The following is a 23,498-nucleotide window of genomic DNA, read 5'->3' on the forward strand; positions in this document are numbered from 1 at the left end:
TATACATGAGTACATATATACATAAATGATGTCAACTGTTGATATGTAATTGTTGAATTTCCAATCTGTTGATTGAACAATTGTAGGATTCATGAGTAAGAGCAGATGTATATTATATATATATATATATATATATGTATATATATATATGTATATATGCACTGTGAAACCCCGTTAAGACGATTTCTCAAAAAATAATATACTATTATTTTGTCTAAAAATACGAATAATGAAAGTTACAACATTTATAATAATCTATTTCAAAGCATTTAATATTCCTCGCATATTTCATTACGGTATAGAAAGTTCCAGCAATTTGCCTTAAGGCACGATACCATACACCACTAGTTTATTTATTCAATTGTGTATAAAATGAATCGTGAAAACTCATTCCATTTATAAAAATGTTTTCTGTTTCAGTTTTTGCAATTGTTTGTAAAAGAATTGTATACTAGAGAATAACTGCAATAATATTGGCTTAAATGTTGAGAAGTCTATTTGTCTACCATCTAGATCACTCTGAATTTGATGAATGCTATTATTTATAAAGAAACTTATCCCTAATTCAAGTGTTAATTAACTGAATGTATTTACATGAACGATTATAAAAATATAAATATTGTCCCTGCAAACAGTGCAGACGAAACAAATTTAGGCTGAAACGTATCTGCAGACATTTAGTAATTATACAAATACAAGGTAAAATGTTTTGTTAAATTATTTTATTTTAGAATACATTTTAGATACAATACATAAAAAAATTTATTTCTAAATATCATTTGGTTGTTTTAGTTTGCAGTAGTTCAACAATTTCTTTATATTCTCCTTCAACAGCAAGGTCCATCGGCGTCTTGTTATTGGTATTTGCTACATCAGGATTCGCACCTTTATTCATTAATAGTTGGACGACATTTTTGTGACCATAATAGGTTGCACAGTGCAGTGGTGTCCAATTATATGAATTGCGAATATTTACATTGGCGCCTTTACTAATCAGAAACTGCACTACCTCCAAGTGACCCTTTTGAGATGCTATGTGCAATGGAGTCGAATTTATGTAATCAGCGGCATTTACATTGGCGCCTTTACTAATCAGAAACTGCACTACCTCCAAACGACCTTTTTCAGATGCGATGTGCAATGGAGTCCAATTTGTTTTACTACCGGCATTGATATTGGCGCCTTTACTAATCAGAAACTGCACTACCTCCAAATGACATTTGTGAGATGCGATGTGCAATGGAGTCCAATTTGTGTTATTAGCAGCATTGACATTGGCGCCTTCACTAATCAGAAACTGCACTATCTCCAAGTGACCATAAAGAGATGCGATGTGCAATGGAGTCCAATTTGATTTTGCAACAGCATTGACATTTCCGCCTTTACTAATCAGAAACTGCACTACCTCCAAGTGACCATTTTGAGATGCAACATACAATGCAGTACAATTTTCATTATTAACAGCATTGACATTGGCGCCTTTACTACTCAGAAACTGCACTAACTCCAAATGACCTTTGTTGGATGCGATGTGCAATGGAGTCCAATTTACTTTTTCAACAGCATTGACATTTGCGCCGTTATTAACCAAAAACTGCACTACCTCCAAGTGACCATCTTGAGATGCGATGTGCAATGGAGTCCAATTTGTGTTATTAGCAGCATCGACATTGGCGCCTTTACTAATAAGAAACTGCACTACCTCCAGATGACCATTTTGAGATGCGATGTGCAATGAAGTCGAATTTTGTTTATTAGCAGCATTGACATTGGTGCCTTTACTAATCAGAAACTGCACTACCTCCAAATGACCATTTTCAGATGCAGCATATAATGGCGTCCGTCTTTGATCATCGATAGCTTCAATATTCGCTCCTTTGTCGATCAATAGTTGAACCACATCTATAAATCCATTCATAGCGGCAAAATGGAGCGGCGTCAACTTGTCATCATTTTTGGCATCTATTTTGGCTCCAAGGTTTATCAAGTGTTTAATCCTTGATAATTCTCCATTGTGTGCCGCAACGTGCAGGAGGGACCAGTTTTTATTGGTAATATTGTTTATTTTAGCATTTCTGTCCAATAAAGGTGGAGATACTATTGGTTTATTTTTATCGACTGCAGAATTTGTAGCCTTTTTCTCAGTTATTTTTATTTTTTGCTCCTCACTTTGACCTATGAACAAAATTTATTAAATGCGTAGTAGGTTATCATCAAGGCAAAAATTCAGAACAGGGTTATACTTTTTCTTATTAAACTTAAAATAGAAAACAATATTTTTTACCTGTAACTATTCGAGATGGTCCCGGTTGACTAGATATAGCTACGCTCTTCTTAACTTGGTTGTTGCTTTTGCACTTTCCTGTTTGAATCACCAATATCCTGATCACATCCAGAAATGTTTTACCATCCTTGTTGACGGCATCGCTAATTGCTCCGTTTTTGAGGAGCAAATGTATCAGTCGATCGGAGTTCTTCTTGGCGCCTACGTGCAGGGCAGTATCACCATCATCATTTTGCGCGTTTATATTTATTTTCCACTTTTCCAATAATAGTTCCTGGACTATTTCATACCTGTTCTCTTCTACGGCACAATGCAGAGGTGTATTGTTTTTATTGGTTTTATCCACAATATTTGATGAATGAATACTGCAGAAATTGAGTAGACTTTGGACTTTTGGCAAATCATTATTCCTGATGGCCTGAAAGATATCTTCTTGTTGCACATCTGCAGTAGTCTTTGGCAGATTACTTGCCATTGTAGATAAGAAACTTTTTCATTTACATTCTAACCATTTATATTATTTATTTATCCCTAGACTTCTCACAATTTATTCTTCTCAATTTGACTTTGCACAAGTACACATTCAATTATATATCTAATAAATTTATCGTTATCATATCAGTTGCAAATTGTCGATTGATAAAAGTAATCAAGCCGGTGCTGGCCAACATGCGGCGATAAAAGAATAAAATTATCAGTGGTGGCCAAGGTGTTCTTGTTCTGAAACTAAGTATGTCTTCACTGGATATTTAAAAATATGTAGAAAAGGTATAAAGTTAAAAATACATTTAAGTACAACAATTGATGGATTTTCATAAAATTAATACTGATCATTTTTAACTTCCCTTTTTGTGGTATTTTTGGCTAAGGCAGGTCCCGCCGTTTCGAATATACGGGGCTAAATGTGCAAAAAAGCAGTTTTTGAGACAAGTAAGCATCGGATTCGCATGATTCAAAAAACTTTTTGCTTGTGTTGAGGTAATGATTGTTTTTGGAAAAAAAATCTAAATTGAAAAAAACAATTCAAAAATAAACAAAATATATTTTTCACAAATACTAAATTTGATAAATCACTTACCGCCAGCTTTTTAGGCTAGGAAATGAATATTGTCCATCGCAGAGTTATAATTGGAATGTTTCCGTAGTTAAAAATATTTTAAAATCGATTATTTCAACGGATGGGTGGCAAGTGGGTTGCGAAAGGCGAAAGAGCAACTCTATTTTCCCCAATGGGTATAAATCTATGCGGACTCATTGATTTTATTATAATGGATATATATATATATATATATTATATATATATATATATATTCTGTGCAGTAACTAGGTTCCCGGGTGACCCTGCGCTCCTAGTAACCTGGTATCATGCAGCAGTGATATACGTTTCCATTTATTTTAACCGAAAAAGAATTTGTTCTAGTAAGATTTGCGATGTAAAATGTCATTGATGGAAATATGTGTTGTTAGAGTTTAGCTCAATGCATGGACCTGCCTTGGTAAAAAACAGATATATAATCATATATAACTATTTATTACTAGTAGTTTCATTAAAATAATTATTTGTAGTTGTAAACGTTTTTGTGGACGTTTCAAGCTTTTTTTTTTGAATTTTCTGAATGTGGAGTTTATATTTTCGCCAGGAAATTCGATTAGCTAATTTTATGTTTTGTCGACGTTTCATGTCATTCTGAATCGTTTGGATCATTTTGCATTTATTCCGAAATTGGAAAAATTATCGGTGTGTGAGCCATGATCTGCTATTCTGTCTACATTTTGCTAAAAAAATCAAAATAAAAAAAAATCTAAATTTTTCAAAATTGATTTTTTACCAAAAATTTCAAAATTCTCAAAAATCACATTTTTCAAATATTTTAAAAGCTTTTCTAAAAATTTTATTTTTCGGTACGGTATTAATTATAGTAAATAACATCCTTGCCGCACTCCACTTCCAGTACAATAAATATATACATATATAAATTCTTTTGCTCTGAAGATGTACTCGTAACAATTTCGAAACGAGAGAAAATATCAGTTTGGAACTATTTTGGCAAACTGAATAATATTTTAACTTATATATATATATATATATATATATATATATATATATATATATGTATATAAATACAATGTGTATAGATAAGTATATAAACTGTGGGACTCCCCTTTGTGTATTAACACCCTAACCAGCTCCCTCTACACGCGTAAAAGATAACACGATTTTGCAGGGTTTGCAAACATTTTATTAGAAAAAAACATATATATATATATATATATACATATTAGGGTGGTCCTTAATATGGACATTTTCGAATTTCTTTGCTCCAAATGCTTCCAAATGATTAAAAAATAAATCTCCAACAGTTTTAGCCTTTAATATTAACATTTAGATAGACCGTACTTCAATTAAAAGTTTCATATATTTATTATTAACATATGTCATTGAAAAAATTCTTGCGCCATCTGTGATAGCAGACTTCGTAGTTTTGACAGCAATTTATTACTGATAATTTGAGTGTCTACATCACCAATAAAATAATTATTTTGCTGCAAAATTAATTTTGATGCCATGATAAATAAATATTTCGTTAAATAGCCCACGTGGATTTAATTAAAGGTTAAGTAAATTACAAATATTCTTAATTGTCATAATATTTGAGTTCACAAATCCTATCACAGATGGCGCAAGAATTTACATAATGACATATGTTAATAATAAATATATGAAACTTAATAATAAATATATGAAAGTGCGTTCAATCTAAATGTTAACATCAAGAGCTAAAGTTTTTGGAATCATTCAAATCGGATGCTTAGTTCTCTCAAAAACTGTCATTTTTTGCACATTTCCCCAAATACATCCCCAAAACCGCTGGTCCTGCCTTTGCCAAACAACTAATCACCACTTCTCGAATGTTTTTTAGATCGATTTCTATTTTCTACACTCTTTGCTCTTTATCTACGTAACGGCTGGACCTGTCTTTGCCAAAAATTATTCAGCACATCTCCTTATCAATAAGAATCGAATGTTTTTTGAACCATTCAAATCGGTTGATCTATGCGCCCGAAAACGGTGGATTAAGAATTATATACAACATACATACACACACAATTTTTCTAATGTATGCCAAAATGTTCAAAAACCTCTAAAACGCATATATGAAGATATGCAAAAATTTTTAATTACGATTTTGGACGATTACAATACCTTACCCTACGGGAAGTTAAATATGATGTTGAATTTGGAAAGTAAAATAAATCTTTTGGAAGATGATTAGTATCTTTCTTAACTTTAGAATTTTTTTTTCAATTGGAAATATTACTGCATTTTTTCTATGTTTCAAATTATTTTATTCCTCTACTATTTTAATATTTTTAAAGTTCACTTTAAACTTCTCAAAATTGCAACTTTGTGCTTCCCTGAGTCTTGGTGCCTGTTTTCTAGTTTCTATATCGACTAAAAATATCCACATCACACTATATCCACCATAATATTTGTTTCCCCTAAATTTTTGAAGTAAAACTTCTTTAGTCACGACTAGGGTGTAAATCCGTACAAATGCAACGGAAGTGCGTTACGGCAGAGTCGAGTACCAATGATTCGTCATTCGCTCTCGATGAAATCATTTCTATACTGGTCGATTGTGATTAGTCGTCGTGTATGTGAATAGAGATCTGTCGTTGTATGCGTACCGGCATCAACGTTGTATGCGCACTGATATCAACAAGGTAAATCGGCATAGATAAATAAACATTTCAAAGTTACATCGTAGTACAAATCTTGATTTAATGAAAAATGCCTGAATCAGAAGAATATTTTACCCGGTTCCTTGAAAATAATAAAACAAATTAAACATGCCGTGTGCCGTGTACTAAACGTAAGTTTATTGATTAGAAATTATTTCTATATTATTCGTAGTTTCTATATATCTTTGAAGTTATTAAAATGGAAAATATTTTTTAGGCAAGTCGGATATTACAGCTGTTCAAAGAATGAGATTATATGGCCAGCGAAAAAGTAAAAACAATACAAGCAGTCAATGAATGTATGTTAATTTTAATTACATGAAGTTCTTCAAACACAATTACATGATGAGTGAAGTTGCGAAAACAAAATTTGTTTAGGCGTTGTTTAACATAATCCACTGTGTAAACAAATATAGAATTTATTAAGCAGCAATTACTTCAATTTTCTAATGAAGGTTCATTTCTAAATGCTAATTACAATGACAAACCGACATTGTTTACATTACATTATTGTTTTTGAATATTATACATATTTTTAATGCCATTATAAATATTTAATTTATAATTTATCATTGTATAAATGTGTATAATAGTTGATACTAATAAATGTGTGCATCACGAGTGTCATCATATTAATAATAATCATTATTCAAAATTGTTATATGATGTATTTATTTTTACTTAAAATGCCATCTTGTACAGTAGCAAATAAGTTTTACTTCAATAGCCTGTAAACCTTACTGGCACTCTTTTTTTCCCTTAGATCGTTTCTCCAAAGGTTTTCCTCCCCTGTCCTCACAAACTACCACACATCCACACTTCTCTAGCACGCGCCGTTTGCGCACACACACACTTGTAATCCCTACGTTTCGTACAAAACGTGCCCCCTCTCTCAGGGAAAACATCCCTTGCATTATATTCCGAATTTCGTTTGCCATCCACTCGACAGTCGGTAGCGAGCAGCCGAAGGGGTAGGACCTGTCTTAACTTTCTCAACTTTTTCCAACTTTCAACAATCTAACATCGAAAATTTTTATGAACTTAACTTCTGTCTTGACAACTTCTTCTTGGTAGTAGAAATCTGTGTGTCTTGGTTAAAAAAAATTGGTAAAATTTGGTAAAAAGTGGGAATTTAAGTTTTTAAAAGTGGAAATTGATTTTTTTTAATTTAAAGTAATATTTAAAGGTTATAAATCAAGCAATAAAAATTAAATGAAGCAATAAATAAAAAAGTTGTAGCTGATTGAAGATGAAACTTGTACGCATTCTGGGAACGGACATTGTGGTGCTTAACAACTCCGAAAAAAATTAACAAAAATTTAAAAATTTAGTGTTTAAAATTAAAAAATAATTAATATAATTTATTATAATATTTAACAAGCGCTAGCAACAAATTTTAACAACAACATCAAATTTTAACAACGAAACTTGTACGCATTTTGCAACAAGTGCATCTTTTGTTTAATAAAACCTTAAATTTCAAGTGTAAATGATAAAAACAAAGCAAGTAAATAAATAAATTAATTATTAGCAACAAAAGTAAATATGTATTAGAGTTAAAAACAACATGTTGTTGGGAAAAGTTTGAAAACAACAATAAATTTCTATCATACTAGTACGCACTCTGAAAATTTCAAGAATTAGGCGAACGCACTGGAAATTTCACAAAAAAATTACAAAAAAGCAATAAAAAATTATAACTTTAACAAAATTAAAAAACATATAGTGAAAATACAACAACACTACGTTGACAATAAATTATTTATTAAAAAACTTAGTATGGTAAATTGTTAAATTTATATTTATGAACTTGAATTATTTCACTTATTTATAGTACTATAAATTTATATTTAATATTGTGTAACTGCAAGAATTTAATTTGTTTATAATAATGCAAGTGTCTGCAAGTTAAAAAAAATTATAGACAAAATGAAGATTTACATGAAAACACCAAAATACAGAAACAAACATTATTAAAATTTAATCAAGGAATGTTCATGCATCATTTACAATCTTCAACGTTATCGATTCAATACCAGAATTAGGTCAATATAAAAACTGCCCTACAACAAAACGTGTAAAAACCCTTACAAAATATGATATTTATTTAAACCGATAAATCCCTTATCGATCCAAGATGCCTAAATGTCTAATGGCCAAAAAATTCAAGGCCTACCCTTGGCCAGACAGAGCCGCATCCGTCGACGACGAGGAATACATCGACGTCGTGAGCGTAGACCCGAAATCCGACGCCAATCGAGGGTCGAAAAAATCCCCCCGAAACCAAGTGCGTACAAGATCGACTTTCGATGTCGAAAAAACAACTTTTAGCAAAGTCTGTGCGGAAAATTCGATAGACAAATCGACGCAGGTGACTTTGGAGGATACGAAATCGAATTTGAATAGTAATAATAGTAAAGTTAATAGCAGTTGTGGGGATTTGAGTCTGAATGGGCAATGGGCCCCATCGAGCCCGACGGCGGGCGCCACTGCTCCGACGGTGTTATATCAAGGTAAATGATTTATTTTTACTTATTAACATAAAAAGTATCAAAAATAATCATTAGCACCCAATTTGTCTTTTGGCAAGTTACAAGGCCAGCTTTAATTGCATATAAGTGCATGCATTATAAATGCAATTTATGGTACAATATAAATGCTTGACGTATATATATATATATATATATATATATATATATATATATATATATATATATATATATATATATATGTATATATATGTATATATATATATATATATATATAAATATATATAAATTAAAAAAAAACACAAACCTTTGTGTAGACTGCATTCAACCTTTAGCAAGTTGCTCCATCTGTTCGAAGCAAGTACTGACCAATTTAGATTCTGTAATAAAAATATGAAAATTTAAAAGTTTATACAATAATTAGCAGCAAAAATGCATAAATTATTAATTAATATAAATTAGTCATAACTAATTTCTAAAAATTATTATTTTCCAATAAAACTTGTTGAAGTTATGCATTAAAATTGATGGCAAGTAGTTGGGAGCAACTAGTAGGCATAGGGTTAATTATACTAAAAAAGTTGAAAATTTAATTGTTGATAGTAAAATTCTTTACATATTCATATATAGCAATATTTAGTTATTGTAAATTTCAGCAAATGACTTAATTTTAATAATAATTGTTAAAGTTATGGAATAAAAATTATGGAAACTAGTTTCGTGCAACTAGTACGCTTACAGGAATTTATTCCAAAAACACTAGAAAATTATTCGTTAATAATAAAAACATTTTTTAATAATTTAGTAACAATATTATGTGATAACAAATCCCCAAAAATTAAATTAATTTTATTAATCCCTATAAAAGTTATGACATAAAAATGATGGAAACTAGTTTAGTGCAACTGGTACGTCTAGATGATTTTTTGCTACAAAAATTAAAAATTTAATTGTTAATATTAAAAGAACTCATACATTATTTAATATCAATATCTAGCCATGATAAATTCCTTAAAACAAATTATTTTTATGAACAATTACATAAGTTTTGGAATAAAACTTAAGGAAACTAGTTTGGTGCCTCTAATACGCCTGGAACTGTTCATGCTCAAAAATTAAACATAAAATTGTTAATAACAGAAAATGGTTTAGCATTATTCAACAGCAATATTTAGTGTTGAAAAATCTTTAAAAATAAATGATTTTTAATAACAATTATGAAAATTATATAATCAAAATAAAGAAATCTAGTTTTGTGCTACTAATGTTCAACAAAGTTTGTTATACTTAAAAAATTAAAAATTAAATTGTTGTTAACAAAAATATTTGTTCATAAATAAAATATAATATTTATCTAAACTAAATTCGTGTAAATAAATTGATTTTAATAATAATTATGAAAGTTATAGAATGCAAATGATCAAAACTGATTTGGAGCACCAGCACGCTTAAAGTTTTTTATGGTGAATAAGTTCAAAATTTAATTGTTAATAATAAAAATTGTTGTTTATAATTTAATAATAATTCCTTGCAAATACATGAATATTAATAACTTTTAAGAAAGTTATAGAATAAAATTTGCAAAAACTGATTTAGTGCAACTGGTGCGCATAAAGTTACTTATGCCAAAAAATTAAAAAAAATAATATTTAATAATGAAGATAATTGTGCAAAATTTAATAACAATATGCATAGAATATAAATTCTTGCAAATAAATTAATTTTAATAATTTTTAAGGAAGCAATGGAATAAAACTTGCAAAAACTGATTTAGTGCAACCGGTGCGCATAAAGTTACTTATGCCAAAAAATTAAAAAAAATAATATTTAATAATGAAAATAATAGTGAAAAATTTAATAACAATATGTATATAATATAAATCCTTGTTAATAAATTCATTTTAATAACAATTATGGAAGTTGTGGAATAAAACTTGCACAAACTGATTTAGTGCATCTAGTGGGCATAAAGCTTTTTACGCCAAAACATATGAAAAATCAATATTTATTCATAAAAATAATTATGCATAATTTAGTAACAATATGAATAGATTATAAATCTTTGCAAATAAATTAATTTTAACAACTTTTAAGAAAGTTATAAAAAAAATTGCAAAAACTAATTTAGTGCAACTAGTAGTCATGAAGCTTTAATTAATTAAAATTTTAAAAAATTAAAAATTTATTTGTTAATAATGAAAATATGTATTCAAAACTTAGTAATAATATTTAAGAATAAAAAATTCATTTGAATAAATTAATTTTAATAGTAATTATGATAAAAATAAAATAAAAATTACAGAATCTAGTTCAGTGGGCATAAAGATTTGGATTCTAAACATTAAATACTGAATTGTTAATAACACAAAATATTTATACGTTATTTAATAACTATTAATAACTATTTTGAATGTAGAAGATTTATAAAAATAAATTAATTTTAATCAAATTTCTAATAGTTATAAAATAAAATTATCAAGGCCTTGAGTAATGAGATTCCAAATTGTTTTCAAAGTATATACATAAATGTTTTATTAGAATTTTTAATAGAATATTGGAGAATTTTAATAAATATTACCAAAAAAAAATAATTTATATTTTTAATATTTCATAAATTGATTTTCATAAATTTATTGTGTTATAATTTGATTTGGTTTTTGTTTAAAACAAATGCAAACTTGTATGTACGTCGATCATTGCAAAGTAAAATAAGTCCTAAATATTTATTATAAAAAAAATGGAGGGTATTTTTTTGGGTATAATTTTTTTTGCTTTAACTTATTTAAAAAACATTTTTAGAAGATTATAATATTATCTTGATCTAAGATAAAGATTGCAGAATTTTGTACAATGTTTGCTTCAACATACTTTAGTAGATAAATTTTTTATAGAAAGAGTAATTATATAAAATTCGTTCTTGTCAGACTACACTATATATATAATATATATATATATATATATATATATATATATATTATATACAATACATAATCTTTTTGTAGATGAGAATCTATAAGAAACCATGTAAGTGCTTTGCCCCTATGCAAGATATCTTATTTCAAATTGTATGTGTATATATTTGCATATATATATATATAATATATATATATATATATATATACATACAAATATATAATTACACAAAACAATATTATAATTTATATCATATCTAAATACTTTTATATTAATATACAAACTTAAAGCATCATTAATATATTTACCAAATGTAAGTAAGTATATTTATCATTTACAATTATGCTACGAAAATTTTATATGAGACAAGTTTGTACAAAATTTTATCAGCTTTAACTTATGTGAAGACAGTATTAAGCTATAGATCACAGTTGACTCATGTGAGAAGACAGACATTTTTTTCACATTTTTGTATATAACTTAAAAACTAGTTATCGTAGCTTAGATATGTCTTTAGGGGAACTGAAGCTCATAAAATTCTGTACATTTTTGTCATACAACATATATTTTCAAAAATAAAATTCATTACTAAAAATTGCGTGTGAAAGTACAAGTTGGTCAAATAATTTATTTACTTGTTATTCGTGCTTTCGACTATAATTTTATGACATTTACAATCACTGTACAACAATATGTTGTAAAACAAAATTCTACAGAATTTTATCAGTTTTAATTTACCTAAAAATAGTATCAAGCTATAATAATTAACTTTAAAATTAAATCGAACTAAAAAAATGTCCCTTTCCTTTACCGCCTATGTTTATCTACCAAATGCCCTACAAGTGTTCTGTCCTCCACAACAAGTGAAATAAGATACTAGAAAAAGTATAGGGAAACATATAAAGGGAATAAAAACATGAAAAGTAGGGTGAAATGAGCTCAAGAAGGGTTTCTTCTTCCACTTCGCCTCTATTAGGGTTTTAAAGTGTACGAGAATCCCTATCGAGACTTTTAAGAGGGAAGAATCGCTATTAGGGCTGTAACGATGGACCCTTATTTGCAAACGCGATTTTGGTCAATGAAATTTGGATTTAGGTAAATAATATATAAGATGGAAATGTGCAGAATTGTATAAGGTTTGATTTATCCAAAGACAGTATTAAGCTGCAGTAATTAGATTTTGAATTATAACTAAAAACGTAAAAAATTGTCCCACAATAAATCCTTACCGTAAGTCAACTATGTACTCTAGTAAATGGAGTATATTTTTTTTACTTTCAGCACTATAACTCAAAAACTAATTATTTTTTCTGGATACAGTATTTTAATAGATTAAAGCTAATAAAATCCTGCACAATATTGCCTTATAAACTATTTATCTACAATAAATAGAAATTTTTTTAAATTTTAGTTAAAATATTTTTTTAATCCAATATGTGTTTCAAACGCAATTTTGAATAATGAAATTTAATTTTGCATAAATATGCTGGAAGACAAATATAAGCAGAATTTTATAAGCTTTAATTTTATAAGCCGAAGACACAATTAAACTACAATTACTAGTTTTTAAGTTATAACCAAAAACCTGAAAAAATATCCCACGATAAATCTCTACCGTAAGTCAACTATGTACTCTAGTAAATGGAGTACATTTTTTTTAGTTTCGGCACTCTAACTCAAAAACTAATTAATATAACTCAATACAGTCTTCTGATAAATTAAAGCTTATACAAGCCTGCACAATTTTGTTTTCCAACATATTTTTATATAATAATAATAAAAGTCTTAAAAATTCAGTTAAATACAAATATTCAACTTACCTCAAGTACGGGCACATTTAGTCATACTGTACTTAATAATTTCTAAACTTATAATAAGTTTTGAAAATAGTGTAATAGAAATCTGTAAAACTTATGAAATTCTCTATGAAAATTGAAAAAGTTATTTCACTAAAATAAAATACTGTTACAAAGTTATAAAACCTAAAACAACTTGGTATAGTTATGGTTACATTTTTTTATATTATGCCTATAACTATTAAACTATAAATTATAAGTAAAAATAGTGTATAAAAACATGTAGCTGATAAAACTTTGTATAATTTTATCATACAAAAATTTTTGTGTTAGAACAATTTACTGAAAAAAAATCATCACAAAACAACGGTCATTTAAATGAGGAAATTCCATTTACTAACTTCTACCAATCAATATAAGGGTTGATCCACACACCCACACACACACAAATAAATCCTTTAATCCCATTAATCATTCAATTTGCCATATCTGGCTAATCGCTAATCGAAAAATATGACCAATCATATTTTCCTACGAAAAAACTAAATTGGAATTCGATTATGTTATCCAGATTTAGATTATATCATCTTTATATATATAGATACACCCCCCAAAAAACATATCTGGAGTTTTTTGCTAAGTCATTCGTATTTTTTAGACTTGTTTGCCACTTTTGTTAATGGATATGTGTAAGGGGGTGTGTGGAATAACCCCTTACTCTTATATTTTTTATTTGGAGCCTTTTAGTAAAACAATTCATAGAAATTTTTGGGTTAGGCTGACTTTGGGATGATTTTTGTGGCACTAAATTGTTCCAACACAAAAAGTAGTGTTTGACAAATTTGTAGCAAATGTTATTAGTGGAAGTTCCTAGTACACTACTTTTAGATACAGTTTATAGTTCAAGAATTTTAATGCAAAGTATAAAAAACAGTACCAATTTTTAAGTCTTCATTTGTTAAGTTACTGTTTATGTTATATGAAAAAATGTTAAATTTATTATTTATGAAAAAAAAATCTACCAAGACAAAAAAAATTGTAGTAGAAGTAAATCGTCTTAAGCGCGACTAGGAGTTAATTCACCAAAAAAATTTCATTAGAACGAAAATGCGTTACCCAAAAAATACTGATTCGTCATTGGCCAGCGATGAGGTCATTCGAAGCGAGTTGATGTGATTGGTCGAAATCGGCTTGTCATGTGATATCTTTAACTCTACACTCGCAATCTTGTGGATTACGAAAGTCAAAAAAACAATGTTTTAGAGGTTATGTCGTCGAAATCTAGATTTATGAAAAATCAAAACCATAATACGTCGTCACTTGCAAAAAAAAGGTAATAAAAAACAAATCAAACGTCTAATATATATATATATATATATATATATATATATATATATATAAATGTGTGTGTCGGTGTTGTTTTTCTGAAAGTGTATTTTAGCTGGTAAAGAGTACATCTCTCTCTTCTACAAAGTAAAGTAGTTTATATGCAAATGACGAGCAATTTGAATTTCTTCAACTTTTCAAAGTGCTAATAAAAACAATGTGCATTACGCTTTGTTCTTTATCGTTAGCACTTTGATATCTTTATATATATATATATATATAATATATTATATATATATATATATATATATATATATATATATATATATATATATAAACATCTCCCACAACATTTGCAAAGCAACTTATAGTATCAAACCAAGCATTCTTTACAAAATAATATGCCATTATCTAGCGTCTTTATGAGTTTACCGAGTTGCTGTAAAGCATTATTATGTTAGACAATAATATATATTGTTTAATTTTGTACAAACTTTCCGAAAACATCATTTAAATTAATCGAATAGTTTGAAAGTTTCAAGAGATATAATAACCAAACCTTCTTTTCCAGGCTACACCCACGATCCATCATCCACAGTATACGCAGCCTACACTCCAGGAACGCATATAATCGAAAATTCTACATCAAATTTCGATCAACCCGTCTACACCACTTTGGAAACACCAAATGCAACATCAAAGCGTCGATTGAGTAACCCCATCGAAAGCAACACCACAAAAAGAAAGAAATTCGGTACCAAAGACGACGAGGAAGCACCAGAAAAACGTTTTAGAACAGAAGATGAACATAGGACAGTTATCACTTTTCAAATACCACAAGATGATAAAGTAAGTGATGGTAAAATCAAGGAGGATGGCTACCAAAAACTTTGGCAAAGACCTAGTCAACCTAAATCTTTGGCCATGTGCTTTACGAGCACAGGAGCTGCTTTATCTTTACCACCTAAGAAGAAAGACATCTACAGACCGTACTCCTTAGAAGACAAACCTTGTAGTAAAATCAGAGTGCCAGCTGAAGAAGACCTGCACGCTGCCCACGCCATCCTAGACCTAAGTGCTTCACCAGTCTTCAACTTAAATCCACCAAACTTCACGCACCAAGTGATAAACATACCACCTCCAACGGAATACCACGATGGTGCAAGAAATCTTCAAATTTTAGAAGACTACGAAACAGAAGCCAGGAACTACATGGTGACGTCACCGGATCTGATAAATTACCAAGACAGGACAAATGAGATTCGTGTTGCGGTCGAAGATGAGTCCAGGAAGGACGTGCCAAGATCAGAAGACGCGAAACATGTTGATTTGAACGAGTTCAAGACTGGTAAAACAGTTGCGTATACGTACGAAGCTTTCTTTGTCAGCGATGGACGTTCTAAACGTGCCAGGGAGAAAGCTGATCAAAAACCTGACAACAGGTATAGTAAAACTCATATGTGCTAGTGCTGAAATCTAAAACCAAGTATAACACATCAATTTTTTCTCAGGGGTAAGTATTCCTGTTCCGATTGTGGCAAGCAGTACGCGACATCCAGCAACTTGTCCAGGCACAAACAAACGCACAGATCCTTGGATTCGCAGTTGGCCAGGAAATGCGAATCATGCGGTAAGGCCTACGTTTCCATGGCAGCCTTGGCTATGCATCAGCTTACTCATCGTCTGGCACACAGATGTCGACTGTGCGGAAAATTGTTCTCCAGACCTTGGTTACTGCAAGGACACTTGAGGTAAAAGACCAGCAAAACTGTTTATCCCACAAACAGAATAAAATATGTTATTTATACCATGTTGTTTCTTCCTCAGGTCTCATACTGGTGAAAAACCTTACGGTTGTGCCCACTGCGGCAAGGCATTTGCAGACAGATCCAATCTCCGAGCACACATGCAGACGCACAATGCTGATAAAAAACACGAGTGCACCAGATGTGGTAAGTTGTTCGCCTTGAAATCTTACCTGAACAAACATCTAGAAGCCAGTTGCACATCATCGCCAGATAAAACAGTACAAGACTCTGCCAAAGTCCAGAACATCGGACAAGATTCTAATCAGTCTGATCACATTGATCAACAATTTGATTATCAAGGTATGAAATATGATGCGAGTAGACAATTTGGACATCATAATAAAGAAGAAGATGTTGTCAGGCCGGGATTTTATCAGGAAAGTGGTAATTGTTATGTGGATGGTGGTAAAAGTGAGTTTAGGGAGGTGACGACCAAGGTGCAGATGGTAAACTAAAGCATTAACTAAATGACGTTTGAACTTAAAATATTTCGTTTGTTCAAAACCGGGTCTGAAACTCAATTCGTCAAAGCCAGGAAGTAATTATTTATAATCTAATTCTTTGATTACAAATGCTTCAAATATAAATGAGTATCAGAACAATCAGATCTTAAGACAACAAAATTAATATTCTCTTGTGTATCTTTCAAAATAACCAAGCAATAACTACCAAGACATCTACTTCATAAATATTCACAAAAAAATCAGCGAAACTTAAAAAAATACTCATTGATGTAACTTCTAGCAACAAAACCTACCAACAATTTTTCTGGATTATTACAAACGATAAATATTTTCTCAACTGGAAGACATTGATAAAGGCTTGCAAACAACCAAATGCAAACTTGTAAATTCAAACCAAGATCCAATTTTTATCACCAATTTACTCCAAGTATGAAAAACATCAATTCTTAACCAGAAAAATCTGATGTTTTATGTGCAACTACTAAAATCTTTCTAAATTATGCTATCTAACTGGTAAATTCTTCAAGACAAAGCTTATATTCTTTGACCAGAAGTGCAATTGTCCTAAAACAGAGTGTGTTTCTCAAACAAGACATCTAAATTTCAATCAAGTGCTACTAAATAAATAAAATAAAGTGTCTACTAAAATTTTCACCTGGTGTCCAATCTTGGAAGCCGAATACTCAGACCAAAAATGGTGCCCAGTTAGTGTCAACAAGTCAAGACTTCACACGCCCCCAAAAAGGTATAACTTGAAACTCCAATGCTCGTCCAAAGATGAAAACCAAAATTGTTGAAACTTGTTATAAAATTTTTTTATCCAAAAAATCGAAGTAACGTATTTTGTAAACAAAATGTTGTATTTTTGAACCCAACATGTTCCAAAGATATTTTTAAATCGGATTACGTTTTTGGTAATTTTATTTTTGTTAATAAATAAGTCACAAATGTCCCGATTAAAATATAAAGTATCTAGTCTTATGAAAAATATAGTCCTTATATATAAATATATAGCGTTAAGTATTAAAACAGACTTGAAAAATAGCAAAAAGTCCAAAATAAATATAAATTTTCAACAACGCTTACCATATTGTCCGAACCTAACACCACAAGTTTTCTTACAAACTGGCTTAGGCTTCGTTACACATGGTAAGCGTTACGATAATTTTTTTTAGCGATATAACAAATGACTACGACTTATTAAAAAAATCGTTATATTATTAAAATGATAAGTATTAACTATTTAAAATAAGATATATATTTAGATAAGATAAATATTATACACCAAAAAATATAAATATAGGTCTAAACCATAACCTACACCGTAAGATAGTATTAAACAGTATTTTAGCATTAAGACTTCATTTAGTGTAATAAAAAAATTGTGTTTGCTTCGCCAAAACTAAAAAACAAACGCTACACAATATTTTTTCACTGATGAATGTCGTCGGAACGTAGTCAGCTAGGAATTTTGTCTAGTCAACAGAACATTAATCTTAAGGCTTCGTAGATAAGATTTTTTATTTTTAGTTTGAAAAAATAACGTGTGCCCCGAAAACGTCCAAAAAATTGTAAGAATTTAGAATTTGGAATTTTTTGTTGAGAGCAAAACGTGCGTATATATTATATTGATAAAGCTTAGTGTAAGAGGATAAGCTTGCTCTCTTATCTTAATCGAAATAAGAAATATGAAATTTTAGACAAAACATAACAAGCATAACAAATTTAGCCCGTACACGCTTTTCATAAGATAAAGTTTCTTCGATCCTACTCTTGCTATCTTATTTTAATACTCCCAGTAAACACCAAGCGGCGGTTGCAATCTGAAATCCACATAGATTTCACATGGATATCACAGCGCTTGTGGATTTCAGATCGCTACCGCCGCTCAAACTACACGGTGTTTATATTTGTCTCTGAATTGAGATCTTATTGTCAAACTAATGAAGTAAGTTGTCTCATTACTTGCTTGAAGATAATCTTCGTTTCTTTTATCTTTCGATAAGATTTATTTTATTTTACTATTGCTCAACTTATTCTACTAATCCCTTGACGGAAGACGAGATAAATTAAGGCTTTTTATTAAGACTTGACTGTTTTGGAACTAACAAATTAACATGCCATATTACTCGCTTAAAGACAAGTTTTCTGTCATCTTAAGATAAGATTTATTTCACTATTCCATCTCTTATTATAAGACGAGATAAATTTTATTTCTGAGAACTGATTGTGGTGGAAATAATAAATTAAGTTGTCAGAATACTCTTTTAAAGAAAAGTTGTTTTCAACTAAGATACATTTTATTTGATACTCTTATCTTTAATACTCGCTTATAATAAGATAAAAGCTTCTGATTTTACGTTTATACTATTTTTTGAATACTCGCTTATCATAAGATGTTAAGTTTTCTTCGTATCGTAGATAAAGTAAACGTAGGTACACACTTTTCTTTTCATTTTTATTTCTTTTTATTTTTTATTTTTTGGTATTCATATATTTATTGTCAATCAAAGTATACAACGTCATTACATAGATGTATGACATAATATCTTATCTTATCACTCGCTTATCTTAAGATAACTTTTCTCTGATTTCACTCTCATTGTCTTGACAAATACTTGCTTATCGTGAAATGAGATAAGTTTCCTTGTTTTTGTAAATAATTGATTGAAGCATCATAATATAAACGACATTGATAGTACAATTTTATATCTTATCTTATCTTAACACTTGGTAAGATAAGTTTACATTATCTAAAAAATACTTGATTATCAAAAGGTGAGACTGGTTTTCTTCATCCTATGACGCATCATATGGTGCAAATCAATATTATAACCTTCTAATCTTATCAGTAGCTTATATTAAGAAAAGGTTTTTTTCAAAGTGTAGGTAATTATTTTATTTTTACCTTTTTATCTTATTACTAACCTACCTTAAGTCGATAAGATTGACAATAACTCTTATCATATTTGAGATAGTACAACTCGACGTTTTGATTTAAAAGTTCAAAAAGATATGTAACAACCATACTTTTATTATCTTATATTATGATAAGATAAGCGAGCAAGCTTATCCGACAAGTGTAGATTTAAATAAAAAATATTAGAACCGTCCCATAAAAACAACAGTTAGATTTAATATAAAACGTGCAAACGATCTGAAGTTGAAGATAGTTCTTGTTAAATGATCGTTTTTGCAAAAACAATTCAGGATAAAAAAAGATACCTATATCCAAAACAATTTAATTCCTGACACGTTTCTGAAATATCTTAAAGACCATCATCAAGATAATTAAAATACAATGCAAAGAATTGATTTTTTATATGAAACCCTAAGAAATTCTGTCAAGTCTCTAATTTAATATTTTTTACCTTTTCCACCCGGATGCCACCATATAAATCTCAAAATTCACGAGTGCAAAGGGTTAAAAAACATTCTATTTATCGAGGTAGAAAAAATTGCAAGAATGATCGTGTTAGCATAAACTATTTTCTATATTTTATAATAAGACAGTAGCCAATAGTAGTGTAGATAGATAACGTTTAGCTTATAAGATAATAAGTAATATATTTTTAGATCTCCTGAAAACACTTCAGAAACATTCCACCGATTAAAAAATTAGTAATTTAATTAAATATAATTATTATTATTAGATTAAAAATTTTACTCGTGGTCATAATACAAAAAATTTGGACAAAAATAGTAAACGTTTACCATGTTGCCCGAACCTAACTTGATGCTTTTCCATACAATTTTACTGAGGCTCGGATATACATGGTCAGCGTTATGGATGCTTTTTAATGCAAAAATTTGTTAAATTTAAATATACAAACATTTACTTTAAAATAAAAAATGAACCACATAATCAGTTTTGAAATATCAAAGACGTTCCAAATAATTTTAATTAAAACGTTGTTAGAATTTTTATAGAACGTGCTAATACAATCTTGTTTGCAAGATAATTTTGTCAAGTTTTTATTAGTTTAAACAAATTATTTATTAACACCGAAAACCAAAAAAGTGTCATTTATTAACATCCAAATTCAAAAGTTATTTTACAAAAACCAAAAATATTTACCACCAATTTTGACCACGAGCAATGAGTTAAAGAAAGAAAACTTACTTAGTTTTATTTTTATATTTTATACTTAAAAACTTATTTATTTATTTAATAAAAATTAAAATCATTTATTAAAATATTAAAAAAAAAATTATTTAACTAGTCACATAATTATAAACCAAATTTTATTTATTAAAAACCAAAACTAGTCCCATATTTATAAAACCAATTTTATTATGCAAACAAACTAGTCACTTAATTCAAAATACTAAAAATTTAATATTTAATTAATTAATTTATTTACTACATTAATTTTAAACAAATTAATTTAAATTTCATGATTCTGATACAACTAACTTTGAGAACCTGTGCACATGCACGCGTATTCTCAAACCGTGGGTACTTAAATATAATAATTTATAGAATATTAAAGAAAATAATGTAGTATAAAATATATTTTAAAATAATTTATTATATATTATTTATAATATTTATTAAAAAATGGAAGAGGGTGCAATCTAGTCACTTTAGATTTAAATATTAAATTTAACAATTTAATATACAAAATAAATTATTAGTTTATAATTTTTTAAGCAGAGGGGATAGGAGTGCAATAAACAAATAGATGTAAATAAATAAATAATAAGCATTTGCATTTATATTTATAAAATTAATAATTTTTTTTTTTAATTTAATTTTTATGTACAGCTAGTCAATATATAAATATATAAAATAATATAAAACAGTATTTATAAAACAATATTATTAATAAAAACGAAAGAGTGTGATATCTAGTCAAAAATTATAATATAAAACAAAAATCTTATGATTTTTAAACGTATATAATATATTAATATATAAATAAAATTATAAATATTACTTATAAATATATTACCATGCATAATTTTAACAGAACGTCATTTTTAAACCCGTTAGGACGTTAATGGGCTTTGCATAGGCCTTCAATGGGTCATTATGGTCGAGAAATGGTCAAACAAGGAACAAAACCATTTTTTTTAAGTTTGACCATATTTATGACTATAGAGTATTAAATATAATAATATTTGAAGTTAGGATAAGATTTTGAGGGTTTTTTTTTATTTTAAGTTTAAGATTTTGAGAAAAAAATGATTTAAAATAAGCTTTCGTATTGATCTCAAAGATTATAGTTGCAAATAAGCGATCAAATAATAGTTTGTAGAAATATAAGATATTAAAAATTTACCAGAAAAATTATGTGAGACGAAAACAATTATTACAATATAATAAAAATAATTTTGAACTCAACCTTAAATTTAAAAATATATAATTATAAATTATAGTTTGAGAATCTGTGTCGATACACCAATTACCACCAAACTTACCACATACATTATTCAAAATTAGTTTTTTCGTCTTGCATTAATTTTTTTCAGTAAATTTTTATAAAAAGTATTAGTTTATATAGTTAAGCATGATATTCCCGAACAAAATATGTAAATACAATATTTAATATATTAAAATATAGAATTTAAGTACCATTAAAATACTCGTACTACTAATGCACGTACTAATATTAAGATATTAGATAAATTATTTTTTATAATATTAAATATTATCTTTTTGAAAAATATTATTATAATTTATTTAAAGAAACGTTTGATGTATTATTTTGTATTATTGTTTTTTGTTTGATATTTAATTTTTAAAATAGTATTTGTTTAAATTTTAAGTATTATCAGATATTATTTTGTTTATAAATATTATAATATTTTACAAATTATTAATTTTAGTATTATTTATATAATTCATGCTTTATTTATATTACATATTTATTTTTCATTTATGTATTTTATTAATAAATATTTTCAAAACATATGATTTATTTTGAACAACAATTTTATTTTATTTACAGATCTGCTTTATGGTTTTAAATTTACACTTAAATTTTTTTTATATTTATTTTAATAACAAAAATTATTGAAAAATATTCATTATGTTGTTCCAATTTATTTGAAGCGACTCACAGTTTGAGAATATTTCATGATACCTCAAAAATACTCATCAAATAGTATATTTTATATATATTTACTTTTAAAATTTAATTTTTTGTTAACTCAAATCCCCATTTTGAACCAGATGGGATGTCATTGGGACTATCGTGCTATCATGGGACTTGTATGGGACGTTCGGACTAGTTCGGAAGTCCTGGTTCTTATTCGACTAGTTTCTTAGTCGAAATTGGGAATACAAATGGTTTTTATTGATTTTATTTCGATTTTTTTTTTATTATTATTTTTTATTATGATTGTGAATAAATAATGCAAATTTAGTTGATATACGTTTCGATTGATTGCTTCAGTACCATCGTCAGGATAATTTTTATATCGAATTTGGAACTAAAATTTAATTTATATTTATTTGTTTTAAAATATTTTTGTTTTAATATTAATTTCATTGTATAGGTACAATTGATATTCGTTTTGATTATATTTCAACGTTTATCTTCAGAATAATTTTTTCTCAACAAAAAATCTAAATAAACTCAAATTTTTATTTTGAGAATCTGAAAATCTGTTTCTTAAACCGTGAGTTGTAATTTAACTTTGTTTAAAGTACATGTCCTTTACGTATT

At 28.2% G+C, this 23,498-nt stretch overlaps 3 protein-coding genes and 1 pseudogene across 3 annotated transcripts in view; 2 read left to right on the top strand and 2 right to left on the bottom strand.

The window, feature by feature from the left end:
• The window catches only part of LOC113363123 (ras-related protein Rab-37-like), a 249,991-nt gene extending 241,094 nt beyond the window's left edge, over positions 1–8,897 (bottom strand). Inside the window, exon 1 of the mRNA XM_026605606.1 lies at positions 8,825–8,897. The gene's annotated coding sequence lies outside the window, so the exon portion shown is untranslated. The remainder of the gene's footprint in view (positions 1–8,824) is intronic.
• LOC113363141 (ankyrin-1-like) lies at positions 776–2,759 on the bottom strand. The gene is made up of 3 exons (XM_026605623.1): positions 2,285–2,759; positions 1,208–2,175; positions 776–1,108 (listed from the first exon to the last, which is right to left on the bottom strand). Exons 1-3 carry the CDS (start codon positions 2,757–2,759, stop codon positions 776–778), a joined length of 1,776 nt encoding a protein of 591 aa, XP_026461408.1.
• On the top strand, positions 8,166–16,815 carry LOC113363142 (zinc finger protein 430-like). The gene is made up of 5 exons (XM_026605624.1): positions 8,166–8,541; positions 15,124–15,711; positions 15,862–15,994; positions 16,040–16,303; positions 16,380–16,815. Exons 1-5 carry the CDS (start codon positions 8,166–8,168, stop codon positions 16,813–16,815), a joined length of 1,797 nt encoding a protein of 598 aa, XP_026461409.1.
• Positions 16,816–17,518: 703 nt separating this feature from the next.
• The window catches only part of LOC113363143, a 10,658-nt pseudogene continuing 4,678 nt past the window's right edge, over positions 17,519–23,498 (top strand).

The sequence above is a fragment of the Ctenocephalides felis genome, unplaced genomic scaffold (genome assembly GCF_003426905.1).
Source record: "Ctenocephalides felis isolate EL2017-DRISC unplaced genomic scaffold, ASM342690v1 CF-g0.4_SCAFFOLD_00845, whole genome shotgun sequence".
Classification (NCBI taxonomy): Eukaryota; Metazoa; Arthropoda; class Insecta; order Siphonaptera; family Pulicidae; genus Ctenocephalides; species Ctenocephalides felis.

Excerpts from the sequence above, each read along its gene's own strand:
- LOC113363141 (XM_026605623.1), bottom strand. The coding sequence starts at position 2,759 with ATGGCAAGTAATCTGCCAAAGACTACTGCAGATGTGCAACAAGAAGAT. Across the intron at positions 2,176-2,284 it reads ACCATCTCGAATAGTTACAG|GTCAAAGTGAGGAGCAAAAA; the intron begins GTAAAAAATATT and ends TTTTGTTCATAG. Across the intron at positions 1,109-1,207 it reads CTCACAAATGTCATTTGGAG|GTAGTGCAGTTTCTGATTAG; the intron begins GTAGTGCAGTTT and ends GGTCGTTTGGAG.
- LOC113363142 (XM_026605624.1), top strand. The coding sequence starts at position 8,166 with ATGCCTAAATGTCTAATGGCCAAAAAATTCAAGGCCTACCCTTGGCCA. Across the intron at positions 8,542-15,123 it reads TCCGACGGTGTTATATCAAG|GCTACACCCACGATCCATCA; the intron begins GTAAATGATTTA and ends CTTCTTTTCCAG. Across the intron at positions 16,304-16,379 it reads TTACTGCAAGGACACTTGAG|GTCTCATACTGGTGAAAAAC; the intron begins GTAAAAGACCAG and ends TTTCTTCCTCAG.